At 38.4% G+C, this 10,073-nt stretch overlaps 1 protein-coding gene across 1 annotated transcript; it reads right to left on the reverse strand.

The window, feature by feature from the left end:
* Positions 1-2,874: 2,874 nt before the first annotated feature.
* On the reverse strand, positions 2,875-8,791 carry LOC112192383 (carbon catabolite repressor protein 4 homolog 1). Its single transcript, XM_024332097.2, has 12 exons — positions 8,123-8,791; positions 5,860-6,613; positions 5,395-5,481; positions 5,229-5,312; positions 5,060-5,146; positions 4,880-4,966; positions 4,703-4,756; positions 4,501-4,592; positions 4,297-4,411; positions 4,057-4,204; positions 3,810-3,964; positions 2,875-3,258 (listed from the first exon to the last, which is right to left on the reverse strand). The coding sequence occupies exons 1-11, from the start codon at positions 8,278-8,280 to the stop codon at positions 3,819-3,821; spliced, it is 1,812 nt and encodes a 603-aa protein (XP_024187865.1). The 5' UTR covers positions 8,281-8,791; the 3' UTR covers positions 2,875-3,258; positions 3,810-3,818.
* Positions 8,792-10,073: the final 1,282 nt, after the last annotated feature.

Here is a 10,073-nt window from a genome sequence, read left to right on the forward strand (position 1 = left end):
AAATAAAACCTCAGTGTTACAAAGTGATCCTTGCCCAGACTGAACTATGCCAGTCCCCCATTTTTGTACCATTAAATTGATATGAATCACATTCCTTTGGCTACGGGCATGAAAATATTATACTGATGCTTCCTACACTAATGATCCAAGAGTTACAGTTTTGGAGCATTTCTTGGACCTTGGTTCGACCATCCATGACCTTGAGATTCTGCGCCAATTGCCGTTTGTCAACATAGTAAAATTGGTTGTGGTGCTGGAAGCCAATAATATATATTGAGCTGAATAGATAAAAGACTAATGGAGCTAACAAATGAAGCTCTTTTCTCTAACGTATCTGTTGCTTTTGGAACCCTAGTACTCTCGATTCCACTATGTTTTAATTTTAAGATGCAATCAGTATGTAAAATAAAAATAAAAACGTGACTTGAGTATGACGATTGAAAGCCAATGGAACAACTGCTCTGAAGGTACTAAGACTTCCTAATTTCGTGCCGAGAGGAAAATAAAGGACCAAGAGACTTATAAGGAAGAGAGAGTAGCCTAAATGCAAGCGGAACGAACCAAGGTGCTTAAGAAGAACAGTGAGATGGAACTGAAGGATGCCACTAACCAAATTGAAAAGAAGGTAAATTTTTTCATGAATTTAAACTCAAGGAACGAACTGATATGGATTCTTCCAAAAACGATAGATAAGATCAAGACGCTAATTGATTACTGTAATCATGAGAAGAATCTTCATCAGGTAGGTCTCGAGAATGGAGTCTTACGATCGCAACAAAAGAAAAAAAGGAAAGAAAAAAAAAACACTGATTCTCTATTTCATCATTTGAAAAGAGTAAATGGAAAAAAAAAATTGGAATGGAGATTGCAAGTTCTAACAGTAATAGTGCAGTGGACACAGGGGCTGCTGCAACCAAATACATGTTTGGGCAGTTATGATGACATGCATTGTTGCCACTGATATGGGACTGCCTCTAGCAGTTAATGCTAGCCATTCTGGATTTGGCATCTTATGGAGTCGAATGTGATGGAAATAGAAGTGAGCTCATATGGGAATAAATCATTCAGGGTTTTGTTTGGATATGCCTTTTTCATGGTGATGATATTAATTGGGGTACTGTTGGAGGCGGCAATGCTAGCTGTAATAATGTAGGAGGGAATTTGCCGCATCAACCCTAGATTGGAGGTGGTATGCATCAACCCTAGATTGGAGGTGGTATGGGAACTGATATGGAGCTGCCTCCTTAGCTATAATGAAGGGTTGCCTCCGGGTTTTGTTTGGAGGTATTGACACTGACGATAATGATGAGCTTCCATATGATTTTAATTTTTTGTTTTTGTTTTTTTTAAACCCTTATCCCACCGTCCATACGATTTTAATTATCAAATTGTCACAACTCTTTTTCTCATTCTCCATGATTCATTGCAACAAACTTTTATTGTATTTCTTTGATGCACTTTACTTTCAAGAATTTCTATTTTTCCAGTATATTTGATTCTGTATTGAATCGTGGTTATCCAATAAATATTTGTATATTTTTCCTATAATTTTGCCCAATTGATTTTGTCTACCATATAGTTTTTATGAATGCATGATTTACACTAGCTCCATAGTCCATAACGATATCATCAAGATAACGGAAAATGACTGAATTGCCCTCAAGGTAGGCCTAGGGCTCTTGACCAGCCCACTAAGGATCAGGATACAACCCACATAGGCCCAGAAGACATATGAGTCGCATACAGCAGAAAGGCTTCGTCCGGATACAGTTGTCTGCTCATGATAGGCTCTGTGCGGACCGACTCATAATCTTCATACGCTACACATCAGTTCCGGAATGATGCTCCATGCAGTGGCCCAAGGACCGAGGGGAACCCTCAGTTCCACCTGGGATCCATCTAGAACGGACAAGGGGCCAAGCCCTGGTAAGGGGCTCTGTATGGACCCCCTCACAGCTCAATAGTTAGAGCCCAGCTAGCTCTCCACAAGTGCCAAGCCCATACAACCATCGAGTGCAATCGAAACAACAGAGAGCTAATGAGTGTGAGATTTTTTTTTTTTTGGGTCAAACTAATACTTTATTGGAGATCTCCAGCCCTTGCCGGCTTGCCCAATGAAGAAAGTAGATGAGTTCGTTTAGTCATTTGCCAAACCGGTCAATTCTTTTCAGAAACTCATCTACAATCAGACAAGAAACTAAAACCTGAGATCTAGACCAGAAAAATAAAGACATCCCCCATGCATAACTAACCTAAACATGTTACTTAGAAGCAAACCACATGCTCCAGATTTGCAATTATTATTTGCCCAATAAACAGCTTGACTAAAAGGAATTATTGCTTGCCAGATGCGAAGGTAGTCGCCTTTTCAGTTGGGTGTTGTTTCTCATCACTTCCGGTTCAAAGCTTTGGACATGTTATTTGCTGGAATCCGGGTAATCAACTCACAACATACATGAAAAAGGTGTATTATAAAACCCATTTGACTATAAATTTCCACCTGCCATACTTCTATTTATCTATTACTCCATTGTTTCTCATATTGTTTTTGGGTGGACAAGTAGTTTGGGATTGCTTGGACCCAATAATACTAAACTTTGGGATTTGGTTTTAAAAGAGAATACACTTCTAAATAAAAACCTTCCGGCAAAAAAAAAAAAGTTATTGCTATCCCCATAGCACATCATGTCAATGAATTCCAGCCCCTTTGCTTTTCATTTTCAGAAAGAAACAGAAATATATGTGTTCAACAAACAGTCCAAGCTCTAGGTCAAGTAGAGTTTACAATATCATTCATTGGGGAAAACAGAAAGAACTCTTGCACAACCCTCAGACTATAAGATGAGCTGATCCGAAGAAAAAGATAACCCGAAAAAAAAAAAATCAAAATCTTATTACTTATCTTTGTTTCCTCGACCAAAATATAAAAAAAAAAATGGGGGCTGATCACATCCTAGAGAACATTGAGAAAGAAAAATATTGCAGGCCACTAGCCTTTCAGGGATTAGAGTACACGATTACGACTATATGTGATGAGCCAGTGAGCATCTCTAAGAAATTCTATTGGCAAAAATGAGATGGGCGATTGAGCAAGGAATCATCATAACTTTTCTATAAGATAAAGGTGGCATAATACAAAGTAGATCATAGCATATATCTCATAAGGAGATACCAGGAAAGAACAGGGGAATGATCTACCATCTTACAATAACTTAACTTCATCCAACGGCTGCTTTTTCTTAACTTCATCCAACGCTCCTACAAGCATTGAGATTGCCATCAACACAATAAGTGCAGCCAAGTGACACATTCAAAAACACACACAGAGCAATTGTATGCATTCAGTTCTGAATAGAAACTAAAGCCTCATATCAATGATGCAAGAAAGTTGAGATTGTGAGGTCTAAGAATATCGACGATTAAACCAGTATCAACTAAGCAGGTATGAAAAGTTTGGTAAAGCTAATATATTCACACCCAAAAAAAAAACAAAGGTCTGAACCTTATATGGAGGGAAAACAATCCAGAGCAACAAAATGAAATAGCCTAGTTTCAGCAATGTCATACTCACTTTTCACTCCCCAAATCTCCAGTTACAATTCTATGTCTTCAAATTAGTTGCATTTTTGAATTTTCCCTGATCTAATAATAAACAAACCCATGGTTGGGCCAGAAAATAACATAAATATATTAAACTACCTACAAAACCCGACAACAATTAAAGCTTTTAGCAATGACAAGCTTTGACAAAACCATGTATGATATTCATCTTCAAACGGAACCAAACAATAATGATTACAAAGTCTTACCTGAACCTGTCAACGTCTAATTCTAGGCTTGCACCGAAACTCAGCAAGAAGTGCAATGTGGTCTGATGACCACTCTGGAGAAGGAAGTGCTGTATCTTTTCTTAAGCTTTCTTCATCCAAGAGCTCCAACAAGGACTCCACCGTTAAAGAGTCCGCTGAAACCACAAACCAAAAAACTTCATGTGTAATAGATCAAAGATAAACATCGAAATGAACGATCATTTAAACTTGCAATGGGAAAACTCACCAGTGTAAAATATGTAATCTAGGGTACCAATAAAATCTCTAGTGCAATTTGTAAATAACGGTTCATTTGTTGTGGGGTCCATTCTCCTTCTTTGCTGCTCCAAACCAAGACCAACTCCCAACCTTGCAAAGGATGAATATGCGCTAACCTGTGGATTGCAATAGCCACCGCTTAACAACCAGCGGATACCCTATCTGTAAGAATTATTAAGTAGACGATTCATGAAAAAGCATGTATTACCAGTGGAAGCTGATGTATCAGCTTGCTGAGAGGGCGCAATATATTAAGAGGATCTACTTGTAAATCAATATGTGACGGATCCACCTTTCCCATAGCCAGAAGTGTATGAGGAGCACTGCAACAAAGCAGCAGTACCTTAAGCAAGAAACATACTGGTAATAATTATCAAATTCCAGCTAAAATAATCAGTGACAAGTAACAGACCTTCCAGGAACAGAATTAAAATCCCCACACACCAACATTGGAATATCTGCACTGGCAGCTATTTTCTCTAATCCTTTCAGGAGAGTATGAACCTGATATGAAACAGAAGAAACAAAACAATATGAGAAAACCAAAATAATGACATCTAAAGAATGTCACAAATTCGATCGCACACAGGGAAGACCTAAAACATATAAGTTACCTGCCAGAGCTTGACGTCCTTCAGATCTTGGTGGACGTTTACATGTGTGTTTGCCTGTAACATCAGAAGAGTGTAATTAAAAAGTGCCATGAAAAATACACGTAAATTTGCACTGAATTCTGGGCAGTTGAAAAGGAAACAGAGCCCAAAGAACAGATAATATAATGCATTCCATACCACACAAAGAAGCTGTCGTTTCCCTGGATTATCAACTCCCTGATTGCTAAATTTTGCTTCCAGAACCACTATGAGCGCAACATTATCCTATGAAACATCAAATCTAGGCATGAGTATCACAACACCGTTGATTGCAGAAGATAAGGTTCAAAATAGAAAAATCATAAATAACCAACCAACCTTAACTAATCGATTTAACGCACTCTTCTTCTGATTAGTTGGAATCATGGCATCTGTCAAAGACTGGGCAGCCTTATTAAATTCAACCTGCATACAAACACAAATTTCTTCATACTAAAACCAAATAAACCTACAATTTGTGTGTTGTAATCACTTCATCAATAGAAACCTCATATTTTTTGACATGTGAAAATCTGTCTCTACGAAAAAAAGTTGCACAACCGTCAATTGTTTGCGTGTTCCCACTGTAAACCTGAAATCGGAATAAACTAAATTAGTCACAAAAAAAATATTAGGAAATGACCATAAGGAATGAAAAGGATGGGCAAAGAGACCTCATTTGTTTTTCTCTTGTATAGCGCTTGATAACCATGTTTGTCCAGCTCTGGGGCGAAAAATTCATCAAAATGATCACTTTGAACCTGAAGGAGCAAGCGATCAGTCCATTGATAAGTTCATATTATAGAGATAATGCATATATATATATATATATATATTTTCAAATTTTACAAACAGATGAGTTTACGGTGAGATGTAGCATTATAATTCCAAATATCTAGGTGATTTGTCTGCCTTTAGGGATGACTAAGGCTTGCAACAGCTTATGATTTTATCTAAACTTGTTCACTGTCTTATCAAAAGCAGAGCACAAACTCCTTATGATTTTAAACCTTATATAATCTCCGGGAACCTTGATCTTATGAATCCAAAGAGAACAAAATTCTTCTTGCAATAATCAATATCAAAATATATAAAAGCTCATGAATCACTAAAGCAATGGAATAAGTGTGGATGTGTACCTCCTGAAGACAAACAATATCTGCACGGTAGCCTACAATTTCTCGCAACAGATTTTGCCTGCGGTATGGCCAAGAAAGTGCCCATGAAGGACAGTAGCTGTATGATTCACTTGTGGCATACACATCAGACAAAATGTTGTATGAAAGCACAGTAAAAGTTCCAGAAGATGAAATACGGCCATCTGAATCAATATTCCCCATCACATCAACTCCATTGACAGGAACCAATCGGCGTGGACTGGGAGAGGGTGCTGGAATCACACGGGAAGTTAATATGGCATTAGGGGGTCCCACAGGTACTTTGGTTTCAACATCAACTACAGCACACTCAAACTTCAGAACATGCCCAATATCATCAGCGGTTGGCGTATAAGTTTTAGAACGTCCCACTTCAAACCATGTTTCACCACCACTTCTTTGAGTAACAGCAGCAGGATACAAAGGTGTGGAACCATTTGTTAAACTAGTGCTTGACACAGAACCAGATAAGCTAGTGTTGAGAACACCAGATCCTGAGCTATTAAAGCGCCCAAACACCTCTTCCTCCTCATTTCCATTTTCATTTACAGCACTAGCAGCGCGGTCATGCAGAACACGGTGATGCTGCCATGCATCTGAGAAGCACTTGGGTGAACAATGGTAACTTTTGGAAACAGGTAGTTTGGCCTTGACGCATCCTAGACACTGCAATGTCGCTTGCTCAGATGGATGTACGCTACAGACAGCCACTTTTTTATCATTTTGTATACGATACCTGCAACGGAGACCAAGAATGAGTCGAGATAAATCACAGATAAATTTTTATAACCACCAACAGCAGTTTATTTGCTTAATGAAGACAACTCCTCTGCACATTGATATTTCACCATTATGAAGCATATTGAAAAACTAAAGTATGTATAAATTCACCAAATAAATATCATACAAGATGCATATAATTTGCAAAAAGTTCAGATGTTAAGTTTTGCAGGATGCTCAGAGTAAAGAATTACAGGCACAAAGAACACCATCCAACTGGTTGTAACGTAAAATAGCATATTTGAATGCCTTCCTTGATGGTTTGTAATGCTTTAACTTTAAGTTAGGGTTCTTGTTTTTGGGTCTTTTTGGCCCCCATCTTACCAAAAAAAAAAAAAAAAACATATTTGATAGGTGAGAGCTCAAATGTTGAGTGATACAAGAAATTCTTCGTTACAAACCGTTTACCCAACAGGAAATGGAAACTAAGCCTTTTCTTGAAGAAAAAAAAAGGATGATGAAAGAAAAGAAAAAAGTAAAAAACCTAATTTGCACATCAAAACGAGTATGAGTTAAGATGGGGGTTGAGATCTCAGTATCTCTATCTCAACAAACATCTCAACTTGATACTTATTATAACCCCAACCTTGACATTGTCCAAAACAAATTCCTTCTCTTTTTTAGGTTAGTTTCTAATGGGTATATAGCCTTTCTCCATATTAAGAAATCCCAAAGCCAATATGGCAGATAAAGAGTAAGCAAAAACTGTATTCAGTTATGTTTTCAGTTTCTCCTCTAATAAGATTGGGAGGAAAGGAATCAAATTTTGGATTTTGGTAGTAAGTGTAGGCGATCTATTATAAGCACACCACCAGGTAATTGGGTTCTCATCCTGAATTAGCAGCATCTACACTTAATAATGCATTAGCAATGGAAAGGCAGAAATCTAACCCGGATATCCTAACAATTATTACAAAATGACAGTTACCAGTATTAGAGCTGTTGCAACACAGATAGCTGTGCTATTAATCCTTATCAATGAGTTCATGACCGACTATTACATGCTTGCACATTGACAAATAATTTTACCCTTTTATATCAAAGTAAACATCACTATTAAGCTAGATAAAACACCAAGATACAGCATTCAATTATCTGAATTTGACTGTTCAAGGAAATCCATACCGCAACTTAAAACATTGATACAGCATTCAAATTCAAAAGCCAGATAAAACACCACCGGGTTTGATACATCACACTGACATCTTTATCAACGGAAACCATTTTCCACAAAACAAAATAACCCTAAACCAAAAGTGAAAAAATGCCGTGCATTGCTACATGCAAACTACACTAAACAACAATGCTCTTACACTCTTACACACAATCCCAAAATCATTGACAACCCGAAAAAACCAAGCTCAAAACCCCGAAATCAAACCAACCTAACAAACACCCAATCAAAAACCACACAAACCATTACAAAAAACAACACTCAAATTGATTCCGAAAAACCGCAACTCACCACTTGTATCTCAAGAACTGGCCATCAATAGGCGCCGTCTCCGGCACATCGTCAGTAGTGACGGTCTTATCAGGGCGGCGCAAGAGCACATAAGGCGTGAGCTCACAGCCTACAATGGGAATATCAGAAGGAAGGTGCACGCGTATCACGCTAAGCATGCTTTGTTTTTCTCTCGTGTTTTCTCTCACTCTCTACACCAAAAATGTCGACCAAATCGAACAAATTCACAAACAACTCCGAGGCGGATACCTGGCGGATCCGCCATTTACATGGCCCCAATACCCGCCAGCCTTGACGGACCTCCCAAAACCCTAACAATTAGTCTCCGAATTCGACCGCCGCAGATCGAGGCCCTTCGATTGAGACGACGCGGGGTTTCGGAGAAGGAAGGAGAGGGGCTGCTCCGGCGGAGGTTAGAGAGTGATTGTGGTGGATCGATTGGGGGAATGGGATCGAGGATTGTGGAGTGAGAGAGAGCGAAAGCTAGGGTGGGTTTGAGAGAGGGGAGGGGAGGTAAAGGAGAAATGGAGGAGAGGGAGGGGGATCGGTAATTAGGGTTTTACAGAGGAAGTGAGAGTAATCTGGTTGGCTCCATTTTTTCTGAATTGAGAGACGCAGAGAGAGAGAGAGGGGAAGAGAGAAGAGGTGGCTCTCGCTCTTTCTTATATACGATACGAAGACCAGTCTCGATACGACTTTTTTTTATTTGGAATTTGTGTGTTATTGGGACTCTACTTTGGTTGTAAACTCTGATCTCTTTTTTTTTTTTTTTTGGAGAATTGATCTCTTTGTTCTGTTCGGGTAAATAGAAAATGGTGGAAAAAAAATATACCATGGTAAATGGTAAAATGTTTTTTTTTCCCCTATTGGTGGCTTGGGGTTCATTTTGTTATTATTTATCATTTATTAAATTGCTTTGAAGTGGATTAATGAAAATTGGAAAAGCTTTGAGAATAACTACCATTCTTTTGAAGGAAACCTGAATTATGTGTGTCTGACCCAAACACATTTATTTGTTTCAGTTGTAATAGGTTAGAATATTCTAAATCTCCTAATCAAAGTTTGATTAGGTTTTCTTGTACTCTAAAATTTTGCACTTGTAATCCTCTATATGAAGAGACCCATATTCTATTATCAATGAGATCATCCAATTATTCTCCTGAATCTCTTCTCTCTTAAATACGTTATCAGCACGAAACTCTAACCTTGAATTAAAAGCCAAAACCCTAGAAAGTTAAAAATCTCACACCTCGCCCAGACACAGCAAGACTCGGCCAGACGCGACCAAACAGCGACCAGCACTTTGCTAGACGCAGTCATGCACCAGCCGAGTCTCGGCCAATAGCTAACCTCACTCCCCGGCGCCTCCTACGCATCGGTTAGCCTCTCTAGGCTCATCCCTCGCACAAGTTAGCCTTATAAGTGACTTTTCAAGGTAATTTTTTTCTAAAAGTTGTTGCTTTCGTTTACTTTCCTACTTTCTTGCACTCGGGGATTCTAATATCTCTTTTTCTACCTCCCACATTTTTGTAACATGGGATTTGAGTCGAACTGTGGGGATTTGCGTTATCTCCGAGTATTGACTCGTTGAGATTATTCTTACGATAGACCTTTATACATCACTGTTTCAATCTAATCCAATATCTCTTAGAATCGAATTTCTTGATAGCGAATTACGCTCAAAAATTCATATTGTTTTCCTGGGTTAGCTTTTAAGCTCCGAAACTAATCTTTTTTCGTAGTTAGCTTTTAAGCTCCGAGCTAAGGGTTGAATACATCAAATATGGCAAGGAAGATGAAACCACTTATTTTTTTTAAAGTCTTTTATTTTCCAAGATTGATATAGCAAGGCACTTGGCATAACTTTTAGTAGATGCCTATGGTTTTTAGCTTTTCTTCGTAAATGCTCACTCAAAATATATAGGCATGATGTCTAGGAAAGTAGTTGAGA

This window comes from Rosa chinensis, chromosome 3, assembly GCF_002994745.2.
Source record: "Rosa chinensis cultivar Old Blush chromosome 3, RchiOBHm-V2, whole genome shotgun sequence".
NCBI classification, from domain to species: domain Eukaryota; kingdom Viridiplantae; phylum Streptophyta; class Magnoliopsida; order Rosales; family Rosaceae; genus Rosa; species Rosa chinensis.